Source organism: Barbus barbus, assembly GCF_936440315.1.
Source record: "Barbus barbus genome assembly, chromosome: 24".
NCBI lineage: Eukaryota > Metazoa > Chordata > Actinopteri > Cypriniformes > Cyprinidae > Barbus > Barbus barbus.
In genome coordinates, this window is record NC_136752.1 from 7,429,183 (window position 1) to 7,453,435 (window position 24,253).

Consider the following 24,253-nt stretch of genomic DNA (forward strand, 5'->3'; position numbering starts at 1 on the left):
TTCTACAGACTTATTGTATTTTTTATAGAACAAATATTTCACATACTTTTCACTTAGCTTATGATCTGTCCAATAAAACATTAAAAAGGAAGTGCCTACTATGCTCAAATGTTCAAATAAATGAAATTTGGTCAAATCTACCAAAACTGCCCTACTTTTGCACACCTCACCCTATCATTAAAAAAATTATAACGCTTTACAAAAATTCTGCCGATGTTGATCAATAATTGAGCTTAATGTAATGAGCTCTCTTTGAATTGTTCATTCTAATTAGATTCCCTCCGTTTCCTGAAGGATGTGTGGTAAGTGAGACTAAATGAATTAGGAACGTGATACTGTCAGCTCAGATAATCAGCCTCGCTTGCTCTGCCCAGATTCAGACAAAAGATATCACAGATGTTCCACCATAATCAACTCCAAAATACAGCCATATTCATCAGGATGAAAATACAGCTGGTAACAGGCTAATAAAACTGGTAAAAGGTAAAAACATGTTTTATTTATGGTTTATGTTGATATGGCAATTCAAAAACCGTTTCTTATAGTGTAGCCTATCTTATAGGCTAGTGATGCCATATACAATAATAACAGAAAGTTAAATGCAGGTTGTGATGTTGGTCTGATGGCTGACTGGATCAAACCTTCAGATCGTGCTCATATAATTGCTGAATGTCAGATAAAAAAAAAAGTAGTGTACATGCGTCGAGTGACCATGAGAGGGCGATACATCCATAACTTTGCAATAAAGCAGATGCAAGCCTCTTTTCTGCATATTGAGGCCATCATAACGAAATGCACCAGTTCATGTGGCATCTGACAGAATGCATTCAGTAATAAACAAAGGCTTGAACCTTGATGTTGTAGCATATTTTGCATGTTACACAGTGCAAATTTCTGTACTTGTTTTGCCATGCAAATTACAGCCGACACATTTCCAAACCAGTATTAGCATTCACCTTAGTGAATCTACCACACTTTAAGGTGTACTTCGACTTGCAATACCTATTTGACATATCGGAACCAAAGTTTTCCTCCCCAAATCAGTTCAAAACACGGTTGGACTAATTTACCACATGTGCTCCCCTACATAAAAAGTCAGTAAAGAAAAACAGTCAAACATTTTACCTTTAGGGACACAACAGCTTGTCACTGGGACAGTACCTACAAAGGGACACCTTTGTGCATTTTTTACTCTTAAAATAGTACCATACGAGTACATATCTAGTGCTGTCAAATGATTAATCGTGATTATTCGCATCCAAAATAAGTTTTTATTTACATAATATATGTGTGTGTGTAGGCTACTGTGTATATTCATTATGTATATATAAATACACACACATGCAGTATATATATTGAAAATATTCACATGTATATATTTATATTCATATAAATTATAATATAAACATAACATATTTTTCTTAAATATACGCATATGTGTGTGTTTATATATGTATAACAAATATAAAGAGTACACTCACATATGTTAGTAAACTTTTATTCTGGATGCGAATCGTTTGACAGCACTACCTATTGACCGCGTACCTATTGCTACCTTACTACCACTCTTAAGTTACTAATACGCGCCCTTGAGGTAGCCTAAAGAAGGTACAAAGATGGATCTTTGAGGGTACTGTGCCAGTGACAAGCTGTTGTACAATTTTTGCACTTTTTTCCTGACAGTGTTGTAAACGTCAGTGAAATAAAAGAGCTTTTGTCAAAGACGTTTTTCCAAACAGGGACACGTATCCTTCAAAGGTCATTTAAGTGCAGTCGACTGGTCTTTCTCGGGCTGAAATATAATCACACAGAAACAGGGCATGTGCTGCCGCTCATGTTACCTTTGGTTTACTAGTAGACTAAAGCTGGGCGGTCCTTTCCTGCACGATCTAGAGAACAAAGTTTGAAATGAGTCCCTGCAAAACAAACCTGTGCACCACACACTGAGCGAGCGATCAATAATGGATTCAGCCAAGCAGGATGAACACATGAGCGAGCACGCCGCCAACCTACTGGGGACAGGACAGCGGTCCAATCGGACACAAAGCGCCACCAAAGCAAAGTCAAGATACTGGAAAATCCTCTGTGCGGTAAGCGAAGACTGATGGGACTCTATGGGGAAATAACAGCAGGTTTCTGAAACTAGGTTAAACAAGCAATCCATGAGAGTGCTACTCATTTAATCTTTAATCCGAATTGTTTGTGTAAGAATAAATAATTTATTTTATTATTTATTTATTTCAAGTAATTTGACATACAGTATCCATATAGACCAGTGTATAATACAGCATAGTATAGTGTATGGCCTGCATACTGTACACATGGATAATTAAGTTAGATATGGAGGCTTAAGTGGCACTTCATCAAAACAAGGAAAAAAAAAAAGGTTTCTAAAATGTGTTACTTTCAGGAGAATTATATAGGCTATGTGACCCTGAACCACAAAACCAATAATAAGGGTCAATTTTTTTAAACAGAGATGTATACATCATCTAAGCGCTGAATAAATAAGCTTTCCATTGATGTATGGTTTGTTATCATAGGGCAATATTTGGCTGAGATACAACTATTTGAAAGCCTGGAATCTGAGGGTGCAAAAAAAATCTAAATATTGAGAAAATCGCCTTTAAAGTTGTTCAAGTCCTTAGCAATGCATATTACTAATCAATTAAGTTTTGATATATTTATGGAAAGGAAATTTACTAAATATCTTCATGGAACATGATCTTAATGATTTTTGGCAGAAAAGAAAAATCGATAATTTTGACCCATAAAATGTATTCAAGTTCAAGTTTATTTGTATAGTGCTTTTTACGATACAAATCGTCGCAAAGCAGCTCTACAGGAAATTAAGTTTCCACAATATATTTATATATTGCAGAACCTTAATATATTTAACTTATGGCAAAATTAGGTAATTCTGTATGTTGTCTGAGCGGTGGCATCCTCTGAGGTCCTCTGAGGGGTTGGCATTATCTTTTCTCAGGTGTTCGGTCATCTCAGAACATTTAAGGGTTGGATCCAGACTGAAGCTTCTGTCATTCCTAGTTACCACGGGATGTTAATCAGAAACAGAGAAACAAATAGAGACATAATTAGCGTAGCAGCTGTTCCATCTAAGCAAACATTATTTGTTCAACCCAAGCTAAAGAATAATAATAATGTACATTTGATCAGATATAACTGCAGTACAAGATTATAAGATGCATTATGTGAATGCTTTGCTAAAGAGATGTGTCTTTAATCTAGATTTAAACAGAGAGAGTGTGTCTGAACCCCGAATGTTATCAGGAAGGCTATTCCAGAGTTTGGGAGCCAAATGTGAAAAAGCTCTACCTCCTTTAGTGGACTTTGCTATCCTAGATACTACCAAAATTCCAGAGTTTTGCGACCTTAGGGAGCGGGTTGGATTGTAGCGTGGTAGAAGACAAGTTAGGTACGCAGGAGCTAAACCATTTAGGGCCTTATAGGCAAGTAATAATATTTTGTAAATGATATGGAACTGAATAGGTAGCCAGTGCAGAGACTGTAAAATTGGGGTAATATGATCATATTTTCTTGACCTGGTAAGAACTCTAGCCACTGCATTTTGGACTATCTGTAGCTTGTTTATTGAAGATGCAGGACAACCAGCTAGCAGTGCATTACAATAGTCCAGTCTAGAGGTCATGAATGCATGAACTAGCTTTTCTGCATCAGAAACAGGTAGCATGTTTCGAAGCTTGGCAATGTTTCTAAGATAGAAGAATGCTGTTTTTGTAACATGGGAAATATGATTTTCAAAGGACAAGTTGCTGTCTAATATAACACCCAGATTTTTGACTTTAGGGGACGTAACAGTGCATCCGTCTAGTTGTAAATTGTAATCCAAGAGATTCTTTGTACTGTTTTTTGGTCCAATAAGTAATATCTCTGTCTTATCTGAATTTAATAGGAGGAAATTATTGGTCATCCAATCTTTTACATCTTTTACACAATCTATTAGCTTAGATAGTTTAGAAGTTTCATCTGGTCTTGTTGAGTATCATCAGCATAACAATGAAAACTAATCCCGTATTTTCTAATAATATTACCAAGAGGCAACATGTATATTGAAAATAGCAGAGGACCTAGGACAGATCCTTGTGGTACTCCATACTTTACTGGTGATAATTGAGATGACTCCCCATTTAAATGAACAAAGTGGTAGCGATCGGACAGGTAGGATCTAAAACATCTTAAAGCCTGCCCTTGAATACCAGTATAGTTTTGTAATCGATCTATGAGTGTGTCATGGTCTATAGTGTCGAACGCAGCACTAAGATCAATTAATACTAGCAATGAGATGCAGCCTTGGTCTGAAGCAAGAAGCAAGTCATTTGTAATTTTAACAAGTGCAGTTTCTGTGCTATGATGAGGCCTGAAACCTGACTGAAATTCTTCATAGAGATTATTTTTTTGCAAGTTCAGACATAAACGGAAGATTTGAAATGGGTCTGTAATTTGCCAGTTCATTAGAATCTAGTTGTGGTTTCTTAATAAGAGGCTTAATAACCGCCAGCTTGAATGGTTTTGGGACGTGACCTAAAGATAACGATGAGTTAATAATATTGAGAAGCGGTTCTTCTGCTACAGGTAACAACTCTTTCAGTAGTTTAGTGGGTACAGGATCTAATACTGATAAGTTTATTTAGCTCTTCCTGTCCTATAGTTGTAAAGCACTGCAGTTTTTCTTTGGGTGCGATGAATGAAGCTGAAATACTAGACACAGTAGAATCTATATTTGATATTGTATTTCTGATGTTATCTATTTTATCAGTAAAGAAATTCATGAAGTCATTACTATTAAACTGTGAGGGACTATTTAGTTTGGGCGGTGTCTGTTTATTTGTTAATCTAGCCACTGTGCTAAATAAGAACCTTGGATTGTTTTGGTTATTATCTATGAGTTTGTGGATATGCTCTACCCTGGCAGTTTTTAGAGCCTGTCTATAGCTGGACATACTGTTTTTCCACACAATTCTAAAAACTTCTAAGTTAGTTTTTCTCCATTTGCGCTCAAGATTACGAGTTTCTTTCTTGAGAGAATGGGTATAACTGTTGTACCATGGCGCAGTATGTTTTTCTCTAACCTTTTTCAATTTGAGGGGGGCAACAGCTTCTAATGTATTAGAGAAGATAGTGCCCATGTTGCTAGTCATTTTGTCTAGTTAATGTGTATTTATGAGTACACAGAGCAGTTGAGATAAATCAGGCAGGTTATTTGTGAATCTGTCTTTGGTGGTTGGAACAATAGTTCTGCCCGGACGATAACGCGGAGCCATATAATTAATATCAGTAATAAGCAGCATGCACGATACAAGGAAATGATCAGTAACATCATCACTTTGAGGTATGATATCTATATCGGTAAGATCAATTCTATTCAATATAATTAAATCCAGCGTATGATTAAAACGATGAGTGGGCCCGGTGACGTTTTGCTTGACTCCAAAAGAGTTTATTAGGTCAGTAAACGCAAGTCCTAACGCATCCTTTGTATTATCAACGTGAATGTTAAAATCTCCGACAATTAGCACTTTATCAACATTAACTAATAGATCTGAGAGGAAATATTTTAGGAAATCTGTATATGGCCCTGGCGGTCTATACACAGTAGCCAGAGCAAGAGACAGGAGAGATTGATTTTGCATATCTAACAGTGTAACATTAAGCAGAAGTATTTTGAATGAGTTAAACCTCCTGGATCCTGTTTTCTGAGTAACATTGAGAATATCACTATATATTGTTTCAACACCGCCGCCACGACCAGTCTGACGGGGCTCATGTTTATAACAGTAGCTTGGTGGAGTAGACTCATTTAGACCAAAATATTCATTTGGTTTAAGCCAGGTTTCAGTCAGGCAGAGTACATCAAAATTATTATCTGTGATCATTTAATTTACAATAACTGCTTTGGGTGCGAGTGATCTAATGTTTAGGAGCCCAAGCTTTAAAAATTGTTTTTGTTCATTTATTTTGCGTTTTTCTGGTTTAATCACGATCAGATTTTTTCTAGATCCTGCATTAAATTTATATTTTGACCTCGCTATTCGGGGAACAGACACAGTCTGTATAGATTGGACAACGCAAGTACTTCTATCTTTTAAGTGGGTAGAGCAAAAGTCATCATAGCAGTTATTTGAGAGTTGGCTTACTAGTCAGATGGAGCGTAGCGTCCTGGAGATGTTGTCCGACAGGAGTTCCGCTCCGACTCTGCTGGGGTGCAGGCCATCAGCATGGAAAAGCCAAGGACGCTCCCAGAAAAGATTCCAATTATTAACAAAGAGCAGTTTCTGTTCTTTACACCATGACAATAACCATTCCTTTAAAGCAAAAAGTCTACTGAACCTTTCGTGTCCTCGTCGATACATGGGAAGCGGTCCTGACACAATGATCGTCGTCGTGGGCGATGTGCTGTGTATCGTCTCGATCAGGCTCCTGAAGTCCCTCTTCAGTGTCTCCGTCTGCCGCAGCTTGGTGTCGTTAACCCCCGCGTGCAGCACGAAAGCACCGATGCTCTCGTCGCCCTTTAGGATCGCGGGTATCTGCGCAGAAACATCGAGAACACGAGCACCGGGGAAACAGTGAGTGTGCACTTTACCTTCAGCTAACGTAGCACGGACGTGCCGGACGATAGAGTCTCTGACGATCACAGCGTCGCGTTCCGTCTCACAGAGGGGAGTGAAGCGGTTCCGGGTGGAGATCTCGAAGACCGAAGGTGGCGGAGGGGGAGAGGTCGTCGCCCGGGGCCTGGCTCGCGTCTTCCGCTGCTGGTGCACCCAGGGTCCGTGGCGTCCCAGCGCCGGAGTGAAGGACATCTGGGAAGATTGCGTCCTGGGTGCACAGGGTCTGTGCAGAGAAACAGTAGAGTAGAGGTGGTGGGAGTGTTAGCAGCATGCTGTATACTTACCCCGGACTTGTGAGCGTCAGCCCGGGATGTTTCCAGCGCAGTTCTCCGCTCTCTCAGCTGGGCCTGCTTCTCCACCAGGTCGTGGATCTGCTTCTCCACAGCCTCCAGCTCCAGCTGCACCGAATGCAGCTCGAATGTGTCCTCACTTGCACTCAAATGTAGACACATCTGCCATTTAAGCAAGTTACAGTGAAACAATGGTAATGTGTGTGAATAGAGTATTAGCAATGTAAGCGAGATTAGCTGATTAGATGCGAGATTAGATGCTAACAGGCTATAAACTAATAGCAGACTCGATAAATCAAAATAAAACTAGTGATAACAAGGCGCTCTGATTGGTTTTGCTTTAGAACTCTATAGGGGATATATTCACACGTTATAGAAATGAAAATTATTGTGTATAAAATTGTTTTTAAGATAGAAAATAGATGATAAAGAATCAACTTGATGAAGCTCAAACTCAAAACACGCAGTCACAAATCAGCGCATGCGTGTAGTGTAGCGTGTATTGTTGGCTATTGCTACAAATATACCCCAGCGACTTGAGACTGGTTTTGTGTTCCAGAGTTACATATGTAAGGTTTTATGCCTATTTTTCCCTGTTTCTGTTTTCTTTGTTTTTGTAAGTTCTATTTGACCATTTCTGCTGTTAGAAGTAGGCTGTTTTAGCTGAGATTTAGCATGCATCATTAATCATCAGGATTCCCACGACCAATGAAAACCTGGAAACAAATGTGATATGCAGGCCAGGAAATCCATGGAAATGAATCTTTAAAGGTCATGGCAGTTTGCATTGTAATCATGAACAATTGGAAAAATCGTTGAAATTAATTTATCAAACAATGCTGGAACCGTGTTTTTTAAATAAAACACTACTGCGCTGTTTGTAAAGCCTGAGAACGCCAGAAAGCAAAGCTGTGAAAACAAGTAGCAACTGGCTGCACTGGAGCTTCATTACTTCCAGAAGCCAGCATAGAGTATCTCATTGTGTAATGTAGCGTTACAGTGTCTCTTTGAAATGGAGCTAGTCGAGAACACTAATCCATTGTTTTGATATTTCATAAACAAATGCAAATTTGTGGCTAGTGTGTTTATTTTTTTTCTAAACAATGTTAGTGCTCAAATGCCTCCTTCACCCATTTAAAGGAATAGTTCACCCAACAATGACGATTATGTCATCATTTACTCTTCCTCAAGTTCTTGTGAACCCGTGTGAGTTTCTTTCTTCTGCTGAACACAAAAAAAGTCAATAGGGAACAGAAAGTGTTTGGTTACCCACATTCTACAAAACAATTATGCCTACGTCAGTAATTGATGACAGAACTTTTATTTTTGGGTGGACTTTAAGCAAATCACTTTAAGCAAATAGCTGGCTTGTTATTGCATTTCTGTATTAATCATTATTTAGAAGAATCATCTAGGAGGAAAACTGTTTTCAAAATGCTAAAAAGAAAATTCAGCTTTTCCATCACAGGAATAAATTACATTTTTAAATATATTCAAATATAAAAAGGTTGTATTAAATTGCAATAATATTTAATAATTTTAACTGTATTTTTGGTCAAATAAACCACAATGTTAGCAACATTTATGTCAAAGAAACTTTTATTATTACAGTATTTCCTAAAGTCCAAGCAAATTATATTGATGCAAATGAAATATTCTTTACTGGATCTTGTAACTACAGTTTTTGCCCTCTTGTTTATTTTTCTCTCTCTAGGTCCTTCTGCTTGGCTTGCTGGCTTTAATTCTCACAGTCATATTTATACTCAAACTCCGCTGCAGTGATAAAGGTATCTCAGTTTTCTACTTTTTTTTCATGTTTGTAAAGCTCACCTTATATAATCTGTTTACATGCTCTTTATTTTGTGTTTTCTAGTTAGTAATAGCTGTAGAAACCGCTGCTTGTCCAAAAGTCGTGACTCTAACGCGGTGTGCCACTGTGACGTTGCGTGTGTGAATGAAGGCACCTGCTGTCTGGACTACGAGGAAGTGTGTGTGGAACCAAGTAAGTGACATTTCATCCATCCTGTGTGACCATTTCTGTTCAGATTCAATGTGAAGTGTCTAGTTTCATAACTGCATACAGTACTTCACTTTTGACGTCAATGCGTTACTGAATGCTGATAAAGCAGAGGAAAAAGTATTCACGCTCGTGTCTTTCAAAATCCACATGATTTTTTGTCTTTCTTGGATGCTTCAATAATATGAAAGTGAATATTGACCACATGAAATTTTAGTCTATTCCTCACACACAACTATCACTTGGCTTCAGAAGATTTAAATATAGTCCATAAGTGACAAGGATGACTTTTGTGAGTATTTGTTTGTTTTGTTTTTTGTCATTTTTGGAGCTTGGCAACCCCATCTACACTTAGTCATTCTGCTAAACTTCCCCTTTTATGTTCCACAAAAGAATGAAACTCACAACTCATGTCTTTCCAAACCCGTAAGACCTTCATTCATCTTCGGAACACAAATTAAAGGGGTCATATGATGCGATTTCAAGTTTTCCTTTCTCTTTGGAGTGTTACAAGCTGTTTGTGCATAGATAAGATCCCTGAAGTTGCAAAGATAACTAAAGTCTCAAAACCAAAGAGATACTGACTATTCAAACGCGAGTTTTGAGCTGAGTAGAGTAGTGCTTGTTGTAGTGCAGACATGGTAATGTAAAAAGACCATATGAGTCATTATAATCAGTATTTATGTCCCCACTGGATGCAACAAATGCCTCGTTTATAATGGGTTTTATTGTTTTTGTGTCGTCACGCTGGGACATGGCATAACAATATGGTGAGGGGCGTAACATCTCCGTCTCACGCTTGAGGTATTCGGCCAATCACAATGCACTGGATAGCGATAGCTGGCCAATCAGAGCACGCTTCACTTCTCAGAACGATGAGCTTTGTAAAAATCGATGCGTTTCAGAAAGGCGGAGCATAGAGGAGCAACAATAATGTACAGTATGTGAAAAATAATGTGTTTTTTTGAACTTTAATAAACCACATAAACACATTGCATTACACCAAATACACAAAATTATGTTATTTTTAGCAATGCCATATGACACCTTTAAGATATTTCTGATGAAATCCGAGAGCTTTCTGTAGGGTCAGAAAGCTCTCAGATCATCAAAACTTATTTTTTTTCCCCCAAAGATGAATAAAGGTCTTACAGGATTGGAACGACATGAGGGTAATTATGACATAATTTAGATTTTTGGGTGAACTATCCCTTTAATACTAGGTGTGAACTCTCCTTTGGGTCATGGTCATGTCACGCTGTTTTGTGTTTTGGTAGCTTGGCAAACCAGCCAGTGTTGGTGAATGTGTCTGACATAGAAACAGAAAAGGAAAATGAAGTTATATTCATAGTATGTGTACAGACACTGACTATTTATTCAGGGGTGTAACAACCCAAAAAAGGCTTGCACGCATTGGAAAGAAGAATGTCTGTTTACACCATCAACACCCACCTGTTGAAATCCCCTCAGTGAAGTGTTAGTGCTCTGTGGGTTTCTCCTAGTTTGGGTTTAAATTCCCTCCCTGTAGTTTTTTCCCTGATGTTTTGAATCAGCTCCATTTTCCAACACAGTAGCCGAATGTTCCTCCTTGTGGCGCCTACCCTGTGCGCCTCGTGTGGGATGGGTGCATATTGCTTTGGTAAATTGCATGTAAAGGATCAGTGACTTTGGGTCTGCTGAGACAGACTCTTTTCCTGTCTCTCCCTCTCCACCTGTCTCGTTTTTTCACATGTATAATACTTTAGAACTTAACCACCGGTAATATAGCTGTAGCTGTTTGTATCATACACACACAACCCACAGACCTACATTCAGAATGTGTTTTGTTGCTTTATCTAACATCTTTGTCCTAGAATGTCGATACGTGTCAAGATGAGGGCTTCTACTGACTGAAAACACACATGTACTTAATATTTATCTTGCCAGCAGATGCTAGACCTCAGTGTTTGTGGTTAAATGGTGGTTTCTTTGAAAATGCAGTTATCATTTTATTATTCTCATATTTTCCAATCTTATATGACTGTCTTTTGTCTGTGGAATATAGTTTTTAAATCTTCCACAGATCAGTCATGCTGTTTTTGCTGACTTGCATTGTATGGACAGAAACAGTTGAAATATTTTCAAATAATTGTTTGAAGTTTCAGACGAAAGAAAGCTGGGAATTTTTAAGGTATGTTATATGTAATGTTTTGTTACAAAAGCATAACTAATATTTTTTTATGATAGAACATTAATAGTAATAATATATCTTTAATAATAGTTTGAACTAAATAATGATATAATATGATATATAATATATATATATATATATATATATATATAATATTACAACTAAAATGAAGAATCTTTATCAGTGTTATTAAAAATTGTTACTTAAAATAAACTTAAAATAAAATAGAAAAATAAAACTTAAACTTATTTGAAGTTTTGTGGCCACAACACGTCTTGTTTTGTTAAAATAACTAAAACAGAAATAAATATTAATAAAAATTATACATATACATAAAAAATGACAAAACAACAAAATTACTAAAACTTTAACTGAAATTAAATTTAAAACAGAAAATATTATAAGTTATAATAGTGTATCTCAATTATCCTAAAATGACACTGGTCCATGAATGGATGAACATTTTCATAATAAACTGAAGAATTATCATATAATTTAATGGTTTTGTGTGAGATATTATAGGTCACTCAGTGTTTCTGTGAAAAAGACAATAAAGAGGTCAGAATTTAAAACAAGAAAAATAAAGAAAACTTGCTAAATGTTATCAAAATGTAAAATATTTCAATTGGTTTAACATCATTAACTAGTCAACAGTTAAATGTTTGCTCGCATTCATTTTGTTTCCACTATATGATGTTTTATTAACAAGGTTCGGGAGGAGCACGATCAGATAATCAGTCTGGCCCAGGTGCAGCTCGTCAGCTAATCACCTTAACAAGCACATCAGGTGTATATATACAGCCAACTCAGCTCTGTTCTATGACAGTTTTCCAGCACTCGGTTTTGCTCCTTTGTTATCATATCACAGACGCTTCTTTTTCTGGACAACGACAAAACCTGGACTGGGGATTTTTCGTATCCTCCATCGCAATCTGCAAGCGCTAGGCTCACTCCTTTTCCGTCAGTCATCGCAGCTTCATCGCAGCCGGTGCTCTGCTCGACCAGCCACACGCTCTCCACAATGCCGAGGCTTAACCTCGCCTCAACCGACATCCTCGTCTCATTCGGCTCATTCCAATATATGCTCAGATTGGAAGTGGACAGTATTTAAGCCTGAAGCAAATGCTGATTTATTCTGACAAACCATTCTTGTGGAGGGTAAACAAAGCGGATACGTGCGATCGTGTTGCGAATAAACTGTGTGTGTAAAGGCAGGTCATTTGTTGCTAAAATTGTTAAATGACGTGATGACCTTTATGGATGTCGACGTCATTTCGGTAACCATGATGCAGATCACACAAGGAAATGACTCATTTTCTGTATTAATTTTCACTAGAATTTTACCTGTATTTTAAATTGCACATTACTCAGACAGATAAGATGTAAAAGATTGTTTGAACTTAATTTTTCGAAAATCATTGTACCTAAATGAACAATTATAGGTACAAACTAACAACTAAGGTGTATCATAAAGAATATTCATATCATTATTGAACAAATGCAACCCAATTTGCATAGGCACCCCTCTTCAAGTCTCTACCAACCAATGTGCGGCTTGGCTTTCAATACTTTCTTCTTTTCATGTGGTTAAGAGGAAAAACATGTATTTTCATAATTTTATCACTGCTTTTAACAACTTTTAAAAAAAGTAATATTTTCTCCTGCTACTTCTAACCCCTTTCTTTTTCAGTGGTCTCCAGCTCCCACAGCACACGCTAGCGTGAGTCTTCCTCCGCTAGCTGCGCAGGCTTTTCAGGATGTCATAAACTCCACTCCTGTGGTCTACAATAGCTGAAGGAAGCGTGAGACTGCCTCCGCTTGCAAATCCAGCCCACACATCTCGGCCTTTTCTAATGACCCCTCTTTCTTTTCAGTCGCCTCCAGCTCCCATAGCAGACACTAGCCCAGAGGCCGACTTAAAAGTCAGGCTGCCTCTGCTGCAGGGTTGTCAAATAAATTTGAATTTCGAATATTTGAGTTCAAAATAAAAATTCTCATTCGAATATAAAACCGATGCATTTGAATTTTAGGTGTGTCTGCCTTATCAGTGGCACACAGAATGCATATTTTGCACATTTTCTAGAGTGAAATCACTTTTAGACTCGCATCTCGCACAAGAGAGAAGCATGTTTAGAAAGCCATATAAAATGTCTAATTGGCTCTCGTCTCTTTATATTAAACTATGCATACATGATGCCGTTTTGTTCATTATGGTTTAAGCAACTTAATTGATTATATTTGGTCCGTAAAGATTATGCACATTTTCATAAATAGTCCTGTTGTTTTATTGCTTTAATAAACGTGCATTAGTAATATTTTGCTCGATGCACCCTCCTGTGGCCTCAGGAGAGAAGCCAAAAGCTTTTTCCCCCTAACTGAAATTATGCCTCTCAAATTTGAATAGAATTTGAATATTGATAATATTCAATATATAATATTTAGGTGGAAAATGCAAGTTTAGTTTTTGTTAGTTCAAATTTTTGACAGCCCTACTCTGCTGTCAGTTGTGTCCAATGCTCCTTTCCCCCATAGCTCCCTACTTCTTTCAAAATAACGTTGTCTTCTTCCAGATCAAGTTCCAGCTCCCCTCCAGATTCAAGACGCAGCAGGCCATCAGAAAGCATGGGCCATGCCCCAGACTCGACCGCTCCTCACATTGCATTGCCTTTCTCCTCTTCTCAATAAATCACTGTGGCGCCTTCAGCTACAGCGCCTCATGCAATGCCGCTGGCTTAGCTTCCCAAACTCCTATCCTTCGCACTCCCTTCCTTCTACCTCCGGCAGCAGACGCTAGCGTGAGGCTGCCTCCGCTAGCTACTCAAGCTCAGCCACCTTACACTTACCCTTTCGCTACTCCTTTTCCCTATCAATGGCCAGCAGCCCATGCTACAGACATCCATGTAGGGCATCATCAGCCAGCAATGCAAGCTTACTGGCCTTCTCCCTCATTTCCTTCTACCTCTTCCTACATGCTTCCCTAAACACCAAAGGCTAATCCGTGCGCGAGGCAGCCTCCGCAAACGGTTTCGGCCCCTCCCTATCTTCCTTCTAACCCTTCTCTCCAATCATCCCGCCTCCACCCGTGCACCCGAACTCGTGAAATTTCATTCTGTCCACTGCTTATCTGTGGTACTAAAGCCTGACAACCTATTGAGCTCCTGAATAGTAATTGTCTGTGTCTCCCCAAAATGATTTGCTGAATTAAAACGCTGGCTGGGTAAATGGGTATACTGTCCCTTTAGGAATCAAACCATTTTTTTCCCTTGCATTGACTTTGCATTAAATTTGAATTTCAGTAAATACAAAAATTGTTTTAAATCAAAGGTCTGCATGTAAACTATGCTGAATGTGCTACATTGGTTTTGAAAGCACTCCTCTATACAGCTCTGAAGTGCTTTCATGATACCAAAATTTCAGCAGTTTATATCAACAATCTTGATCCTCTCAAATCTTCCCCCAACATCTGTGTCCTGCTGTTTATCATGTCACTCGCTGTGTTCCAGGTCAGCGCTGGACATGTTCTAAATTCCGCTGCAGTGAGGAGCGTCTGCTGAACAGCCTCTGCTCCTGTTCTGAAGACTGTGTGAAAGTGGGTGACTGCTGCTCAAACTACAAGAGCATATGTGAAGGTACAAGACATGCTTTGCTCTGCATTCCATTCTCGTCGAGTAGCTACACAACATGCTAGTTGTCATTTAAGTTGTATAAATGTAAATAAAGACATTTTGGGTTGATACAATCTCATAAGTGTTGTGTAAAGTCCTCAAGCCGATTAGGTTTTCGTTTAAGCTTTGAACTTATTTGTCTTTGAAGTTATTTGGGCCTGGATTTCATCTCTTCTCAGCAGGACAGAGAGCAATGAATCTTCCCTACATGGTGTTTTCATAGATGGTTGTTTTTTATTTTCACAAATAGTCTTCTGATTATTTCAGATCGCTTTTTGGGTGTTTGTACAGAATAATGTCCAAATAGATCATTATCAGCTGGGCTATTTGCACTTAGTGTAAACAGACACTCAGACTTTGAGCGATTCAGTTTCTGTATTGGATTTTAAAGTCTTGCACTAAAAGCATTGCAATTTTCAGTTTTATTGTGCTGTAAAAAAGATACAGTTTATGTAATGCATTTATATTGTCACAATATACAGTATATATTGTAAGTTGTCAAACTGGGAACCTGCCATTAAATAACCGTATTTCAAAGACTATAAAAGTCATTATGAAATTACGCACAAAGATTTACTTAAAGGGATAGTTCACCCAAAAATGAAAATTGTCATCTATAGAAGTCAATGGCTACCAAAAGCTGATTGGTTACCAGCATTCTTCAAAACATCATCTTTTGTGTTCATCATAATAATAATAAAAAAAATCATACAGGTTTGGAACAACTTGAGGATGAGTAAATTATTTTTTTAATTTTTCTGAATTGGTGAAATACTCAAGTAGGAAATTCTGAAATGCTCAAGTAGGTCAAAAACAACAACAACAAAACACCATAAATTTCCTTTAATTTGCATTTAAGTGTTTTACATTGTTACATTACATAAACCAACTTAAAAATGCTACTGTAGAAAATAAGCACTTGTAAAATTGGACTCTTGACTTTAAACCTTCGGTTAATGAAACGCAGTTCTTGTGACAGCTTTATGTGTGATGACTAGCTCTGATTTCCACATTTTTCTAAGCAGGATATTTGTGGGAGCAAAATAAAAATAAAAAAAAGATTTGGCTTGAAAGCACTGCATCTGCTCTTCGAATCCTCTGGAAACACATTGTTCACATATGATGTGAATTAAACGCAACAGGGATTTAAGATTCCACATAGCAGATTGATAACTCATAATTCCACTAGCTGTCTTTCTTCAGTAACTCTTCACAATCTCAACACAATCACAGCCATGTTTGTTCCTGCTGCTGCTTTAGCCGGTGACAGCTAATTATTATCACTTGAAAAAGGCTAAATCAAGGCTAACATTTTTACCCTCTCCTGCGTTTGAAAACTGAACTGTTCCTCGTCACCTTTTAATTTCTCTTTCTCACTGCTAACTCAGTGGAAACTTCCGAAAACTGAGCACTGAAAGAACAAATACACCTGGCCAGAGTTTCAAGTTACTATTAATACTTCCTTTCTCTTCCGTCTTTTCTTCACAGGTGAAAAACCTTGGCTGGAAGAGGACTGTGAGGACATCAGAACTCCTCAGTGTCCTGCTGGGTAACAGACTTATGTTTATAAAAGAGATGGCTCTGTATCAAGATCTCAATCAGGTTAATATCATTAACTAGAAATTAGCATCTCCATCAATAGTTAATGAGGCTTTATAGGTACTGTGTGTGTGTATATGGTTACCAACTTTTGGGATAAAACTTTGTTTCCTTTTGAAAACGATCCCAATGTTTGCGTCCCGAAGTCCCACACTGCCAAAGTTAGCCATAGACTTCACAGTGATTTTGTATGAGGGAAACTGGTTTCAGACAGACTTCTGGTATGTCTAATGGTCTTGAATAAATTCATAAACCTAATGGTCATGTTATCCAGCATGATATGAGAATGATCCAAAGAGGATCTTGTTGTTCATTGGAAGGAACTCTGACAAAGACTCTTTGCACAAAGGAGTTCACCTGGGGTGCGTTTCCCGAAACTCTATTGGTAACGACGGAACTTGCGACCATGGTTGTTTTTGGGAAACGCACCCCTGGTCAGTATTTACTAATAGTGGCCTAGAAATAGTTAATTTCATATAATAATATTTCTTTGTTGTAAATTGTCAGCATGCTAAAACTGTCTTTCCGGGTTTAAAAGAGCTTTTAAATCACATGTGGACTTTTAAAATGGCACTGTATATAAATGCATCTATTTAGATGCACAGAGAGAGGTTTAGGCGTGTGTTTGTTTATATGTAAATGGACTGTGTGGTCAGTGTTGTTTTTCCATTAGCTATAATAAACGTACTCAGAAGTACATTCAGCTTTGGCCGTAATGGTAGTCGCTGGCGTAAACACAAATAGACAACTTAATGAGCCATGAGCTTTAACTCTAAAACCATTTTTGCTGCCATTGTGTTTCATCAGAAAAAAGAAAAGAAAACTAAAACATTATGGGAGCCATTTACCTACACTGAAAATAATAATTGAATTGAATTGTCTTACAGTGAGGTAATGTCTTTATAATGACAAGGAAATGGTTAAGGATGTTTGGTGGGTCTTTTAGAAGATGTGTGAATGCTAATGTAACTTTACAGTGTTGTCATAGAGTCAGATAGCTACATTAAGACTAATTATATTACACAGATATTGCACATTTTGTAATATTTTGGCACTTAAAGAGCCAGTTAAAAGGTGTATGATCAAAATGCAAAATACGAATGTTTTATAACATCAAAAGTTTTTGCAGTCATTCTAGTCTCTGACGTAAAGCATGTTATTCTGGTTGTTGAATTTGGCGTTTTGGTTGTGACCGGTTGCTTTGGGCTTTGCCTGTAGACATGCATCAACATCTGCTGTTCTCTGGGTGAAACCCTACTCAAGTTTCCATTGCTATTTTTACCCATGGTTACTTCAACTGAAAAAGGAAGCTACTTTATTCCATGGCATGACAAGCATTTCTAAAAACTGTCGTCTTTTTCTGTAGGTTTTCTAAACCGCCGCTGCTTCTGGTGTCTCTGGATGGATTCAGGGCAGGATACATGGAGGCCTACAGCAGCCTGCTTCCTGTCATCAACAAACTCAGTATGTCACATTCACTCAGAGTCTGACCCTGGCTGTAGAAATAATGTCTTTCATATCTGTTAGGGGCATCTAATGAACCTTTTTAATTGACTTTTGTTTAAAACATCTTAACATTTGTCAGTCTGATAAATGAATGAGTCAAATTCATCTTATAAGAGAATCGGTGTATTAAAACCAACTGAAACATGTTTTCATAAAGTGAAGTATGATATTCTCTGTACTGTAGTTGGTCTAAACCAGTGGTTCTCAACTCTTTCATTTCAAGGCCCCCTATTGTCCACAACAATATCCCCCCCCCATGTAGACTAATAGGTTTCTTCTGGCACATCTGCTGTAATAAAGTATTTATTTTATTTTTTTTGACCAAAACTAGTAGCATCGACATTAAAACAAGTCATACTAATTCATCAATTATCATTAAGATTTAAAATAATTGTTTTAGAATTCCAGAAATTAAGAGCTGAATGTCCTTCAGGAAACTCGCTCTTTACCTAACAAATTTATATGAATTTTCTAGTCGTTCATGATATACTAATTAAGTATAAGTACTTTTAGGCCCGGTTTCATACACTGGTTTTAGCCTAAACCAGGATTAGGCCATAGTTCAATTAGGACATTTAAGTAATTTTTATAAACATGCCTTAGAAAAAAAAAAACATTACTGGTGTGCATCTTAAGACAAAACAAAGGCACTGACGTATTTTAAGTCAATGCAAGTTTCTTTCATTTGAAAAAGCTCAGATTTATATTTTAGTCTAGGACTAGTTTTAAGCCTTGTCTGTGAAACCAGGGGTTAAAAATATTGTTTACTCAAAGTTTACCTAATAAAATGTTGTAGAGTTTGACATGACTAGAAAATGTAACTATTAAAACTAAGCTATACATAACTATAAAAATCCCCATGGCATTTTAAGGTCTTATTCACCTGCATGACTTTCCAGGTCTAGAAGTCATGTTTTTAAAATTAGGCTACATGATATATCCAGATTTTCCAAGGCTGTCTTGGAGGAAAAAAAAAAAGTCATCTTGAATCCCCTTTGGAAGGTTTCTGAGGTGGGCCTTGGCTCCCTGGTTGTGACCTACTGGTATAAATTAATTAATGTAAACAAAATAAACTCATCTCGTTTCTTCAGGGAAATGTGGGACCTCCGCACCGTATATGCGACCTGCTTATCCCACCAAGACCTTCCCAAATCATTACACCATAGTGACAGTAAGTGACCGGTAGAAATTAAGCCACAATTGCTCTTGAAGAACTACATGTACATCAAAATTACAATGGTTGCTTTACAGACCATACAAACAAGTTATTTTGCTTTGCTCCTGTTTTCTAATGAGTGAAATTGTTTTCATAAAATGTTTTTTCGTTTGCAGGGTCTGTATCCAGAATCGCATGGAATTGTGGACAATAAGATGTATGATGTCACTCGCAATGCCTCTTTCAGTTTGAAAATTGATGAGAAATTCAACTCTGCATGGTACCAGGGTGAACCAGTGAGTATAAGCACACACGTGAAACTTAAAAATCCGTAAGCACAGATTTAACACATTTGAAATAATATAGATTTGTGATGATCTGTTTTATGAAGATTAGAGAATTTTCTTGTGAAATCTTTAAACTCAATTTACATCCGCTCAGTTTGTATTTATTTATTTTGAAAGGTCTGGATAAGTAACGTAACTGATTTGGATTTAGAGGGTAAATGTTAAGATAATTAACCATGCTTAATTATCATGCTCTAATGGAAATGTAGTCATTAATATTAACAGCTACCTCAAATAAGTCAAGATAAAAGCACTGCTTGTCGGGGTTCCCCAAATTATTCTTTTTATTCTGCTGTTAGTGTTTGGATCCTGTGTAACTCTTCCTGTTTTTGGTTCTTGTGGGTTACAGTATGTTTCTGGAGGATAATGTCAGGAGCATGTCATTTCTGGTGTGGGATCTTGGCCCTTACTGTATGCTCCAGAAACAAAACCCAGTTTGTGTCTGCTCGCCATGTGCTCCTCTCACCCCGCTCTCTTGTTTGCCTTGCCACTAGTTCATTTGCCACACCTGTCAGATGTGATTTTATTACCTATGTGCACTCATACTGTGCTTGTTGGTTTTGGGTGAGTTCTCCTGTGCTCCACTCTGTGCCATTTGGCCCTGTCTGTATGTGAGCATTACTTTCTGGTTGTTTCCATCAGATTCTTCTGGCACAGTGTTTGCGGTCATGTCCTGTTCTGTCCTGCCCCTCCTTTTTTATCTTTTTGGTGTGTTTTGGTTATTCTACCTTAAGCCAATAGTAAAGCCAAATTATGAGTAGAGCTAGTTACCCAGCCCCTAGTGTGAACATTACAGTTTAAAACAAACTTGAAGTTTTTTTTAATTTATATTTATGGTTTGGTTCAAACCTTTTAATGTTCTAATGTAATCAATTAAAAATATTTATTTTCCCAAAAACAAAACATTCATGCAAAGCTTATTTATTATAAAGACCATATTTAATCAATGTCATTGACATGCACCAACATCCACAACACATGCTGGTGACCTTACTGTATATATTTCAAGAATTCGTCGGCCCAAAGCAAGTTTGGAGTCTTCAGCTCATTGTTCATGCAAACAGATATTGGTCCAGAGCATGAGATGCTGGTGTGTCCAGAAGGATTCTTACTTAGCCTAAACTAACAAGGTTTCCTTGATCAATCAGAAAGACCATGCATTAGCCAACCTAAACCAACTTGGAAATTCATGAATGCTGGAAATCTTTGTTAACCCAATGAAAAATATGCTGTTCAATTTTGAAAATGTCACAATTAGTCTTGGACTGTGACCATCATAGTTCTTCAATAACACACCCTTTCAGATTCCTATTTGATGAGTCTCGGATAGGCGCTGTTTGAAGTCCTGATGTTATCTTGGATCACACTCTTCTGGTCAAGGGTCATAAATATCTGGTACCTGATGGAGCAGCTCTGCTGCTGTGTGTTTCATCATATACTCATCTGAACTGCCAAGATTAAGAGTGATGGAGTGGAATGTTCTTCAAGTTCATGGACAAGATTGTCAAAGCACTTAACAGTATCAAATTGTAGGATAGAGTGTCAGTAATGTATAATAATATTAAACACTCAATTTTCAGTTAAAGGCATTTCATTATTGAATTCAGTGTCATTGTCTAGCTCATTTTAGTTTAAATCGTATCTGTGAAATCAAATTGACGATAATCGCTGGACATCAAGTGTCCCCAACTGAGCAAGCCAGAGACGACAGCAGCAAGGAACCAAAACTCCCTCTGTGACAGAATGGAGAGGAAAAAACCTTGAGAAACCAGGCTCAGTCGGGGGGGCCAGTTCTCCTCTGGCCAGGATATTATTGATTTGTATAAATGTATTATATTTTTATATTGTTGCAATTTCTAACAATAATAGTATTATGTAGTTGGGTATTTTATTATATTTTTAGTTATTTTGTTAATTTTTTTTATTTTTTTATTTTTAGTAGTGTGGTAGAATTCTTCCAGATTTATTGCTGTATCGGGGTGGAACGAGAGTCACACCCATCTTCTGGCAGCACTCTTATCTTTCTCTTTAGAGTTTGCCAAGATAGCTGTTTGGGGTTAATGCAGATGTTTAACTCAAATGGTACAGCCAAATTAAGAGCATACGTGGATTCAAACTTACAAGTGTTTACTAAGCCCCTAGTGTGACCTTCACATCCTAATTTAAGAAGAACCTTTCAATTGACTTGTGCAAAACACAACATATGTTGGTGACCTTGCCATGTAGTTCAGACTTGGAATCTTCTGCTCATGCGAACAGATGTTGTCCCTTCCCCAAAATTAGATGGTGGTTTCTCCAGCAGGCTTCTTAACTAGCTTGAACCAGCAAGGATTCCTTGATCATCCAGCTTCATCAGAAAGACTGTGCTGATTGGCCATTTCTACCAGCCAACCTAGAACAACCTAGGAATTCATGAATGCTTCAGGAATCAATGGAAAGCCAATGCATTTGGGCTTGGATAATTCTTCAATAACACATTACTTCAAATTCCTGTTTCATGACCTGTCATTGAGCATAAAGCTTTGCTTGAAGAGGCGTGATGTTCTTTTGGATCACACTCTTTTGGACCAGGGCCAAAACCCTCTTGAACCTGATGGAAATGCATAGACTTGCATTTGGTCTTTTTTTTTTTTTTTTTTTTTTTTTTTTTTTTTTTGAGTGAAACTCTTTGAGTGAAACTCACTTAGAGTTCTAGCCAATGAATTCTTCCAGATTGTTTTCTGTATAAGGACAGCACAAGAAGAAAGTCTGGTACCACCCATGCCATCCTCTTCAGAGTTCAGCAAGACAGCCGTTTGGGGGAAACAGGGTGTGGTGCACAGATGTTTAACACTGTGCGACCTATTCACATTTGCAATCAAATGGGCAGCAAATGGTCAAAAAATGCCAGCGCACAAGGTGTTTGTGGTGGGCAGCTGAAATCGTGAAAATCCAAGATCTATTGCAAAGTTTTTGTTTTCCTGATTAACTTTCCTGTATCCAAGTTGGTGATGGACAGGGTTTCTGAAGTTCCTCAAACTCCTCACTGGGAACACGGGTCCTTCTGGTTTGTGTCTGTGCTCGACTTTCAGCCATGCACTTTTGTTTTGCCCCGTCCATTGTGCTGAAATGATGCAGCATAAAACCTTCTAGTAGGAGATACTGGGATTTGCTTTTGAAAAGAGGCAGCTGTTGACATTTTAGACTCAAACTAATGGTCATTTAAATGTGTGACGTTTTCAAATTCAGTGGTAGCCTGTGTTACATTGAAGACTGGGTTGGTCTCCATCGTACTGGCTTTTACAGTAATTACAGAGACAGACTTTGCGGTTTCTGACTGTATGCGTGCATACTTGCTGCTTCATGACCATGTACTTTGCTATAGTAGTGACCATTTTAGTTTCTAATTTTGTCCTTACAAATGATTTGAATGAAACGGGATTGCCAGTTCGTCAACCCAGGGTGATTTTTTTTTTTTTTTTTTTTTTTTTTTTTTTTTTTTTTTTTTTTTTAATAGTTGAACTCAAAACGTGTGTGTGTACTGAGGCTCTCTCTATTATCTCACTTTTTTTTGCAGATGTTTGTTTCATTTTGTAATTGTTAGTGGTGTTTTATCTTGTGCGCTGCATCTTTTGTCAGCACTTTCATTCAGTTCTTCCTGTGATTGTCTTTAGGTTTGGCTCACAGCCAAGAAAAACAAACTAAAAACGGCTACTTTCTTCTGGCCTGGATCTGATGTGAAAGTCAATGGACATTTCCCAGATTACTGGGAGAAGTATGACAGGTGGATATTTACAATACCTGATTTGTTTAAACTTTTATTAACTGGATTTTAGGGTTGATTTAAGGGTTGTGAGGACTGACTATAATTCACATCTAAAACTAGCTATCAAGAGCAACACTAAATACAAAAGTTTGCCTCAAAGTTTGAAACCGGTAACGTAGGTAATGACTCTGAATGTGGGCTTCTGCTGAATTCAACAGAAGACATTATGGATTTTAGAAATGGCCATCAAAAATTGTATCAAAAAAATATCAGCCAACAAACTAGTTAAAATGGATGCTACAATTTTTCCTTTTTTTTTTTTTTTTTAGGAACATCCCCTTTGAAAAGAGAATGGCAAAAATCTTTGAATGGTTGCAGTTACCTGAAGGAGAAAGGTAATGCTTTTTTAAAATATATATTTATTTTAAGTTACTGTTTTGGTTTGATTTTGCCTGCACTGTAGAAACGGTAACTTGCTATTTTAAGGTAAAGAGCTATTTCTACCTTATTTAGCTCATAAAAATGTGTAAATTAATGTAGTCAGGTTGATTAACTGACATTAAATCCTTTTTTTGACTTGAATACAGTAAGTTAATTTAGAAGTAATTTTTTAAATTTACAGTATATTCACTCTGATTTAGGCCAGACTTTTACACCTTATACTTTGAAGAGCCTGATTCTGCAGGTCATCGACATGGACCAATGAGCAGCCAGGTAAACTGAAGACAAACCACATGCGGAAATAATTGAAACGCTTAAATGTCAGTTTAGTTTGTGTCATATCCTAAATCAGATTTTTGCCCCCATTGTTATTCTTTGACGTTTTTTATAAGCAGTATGAATTCCCCTGCTTTGGATTCTATTGATGAAATGTTTGCGTCTCAAATCTTGGCGGATTTTTGCATTGCAGGTCATTGAGGCTTTACTGAATGTCGACAGGCTTATTGGGATGTTGATGGAAGGTCTCAAGGAAAGACAGTTGCACAGATGTGTCAACCTGGTTCTGGTCTCTGACCACGGTGAGTACCTTTACACTTTAATTTGACCAAATCTGAGTTTAAACATGTATTGGCAACAGCTACAGTATAATTTAAGTCATAGTTAAGGTATT

At 37.5% G+C, this 24,253-nt stretch overlaps 1 protein-coding gene across 1 annotated transcript in view; it reads left to right on the forward strand.

The window, feature by feature from the left end:
- Positions 1-1,606: 1,606 nt before the first annotated feature.
- Positions 1,607-24,253, forward strand: part of LOC306844104 (ectonucleotide pyrophosphatase/phosphodiesterase family member 1-like) — a 44,458-nt gene continuing 21,811 nt past the window's right edge. The window contains exons 1-12 of the mRNA XM_079376022.1: positions 1,607-2,090; positions 8,652-8,724; positions 8,811-8,939; positions 14,628-14,753; positions 16,278-16,338; positions 17,755-17,852; positions 18,986-19,065; positions 19,227-19,346; positions 23,051-23,160; positions 23,472-23,537; positions 23,784-23,856; positions 24,053-24,161. Coding sequence (XP_079232148.1) covers positions 1,962-2,090; positions 8,652-8,724; positions 8,811-8,939; positions 14,628-14,753; positions 16,278-16,338; positions 17,755-17,852; positions 18,986-19,065; positions 19,227-19,346; positions 23,051-23,160; positions 23,472-23,537; positions 23,784-23,856; positions 24,053-24,161 — 1,174 coding nt within the window. The 5' untranslated portion in view covers positions 1,607-1,961. The remainder of the gene's footprint in view (positions 2,091-8,651; positions 8,725-8,810; positions 8,940-14,627; positions 14,754-16,277; positions 16,339-17,754; positions 17,853-18,985; positions 19,066-19,226; positions 19,347-23,050; positions 23,161-23,471; positions 23,538-23,783; positions 23,857-24,052; positions 24,162-24,253) is intronic.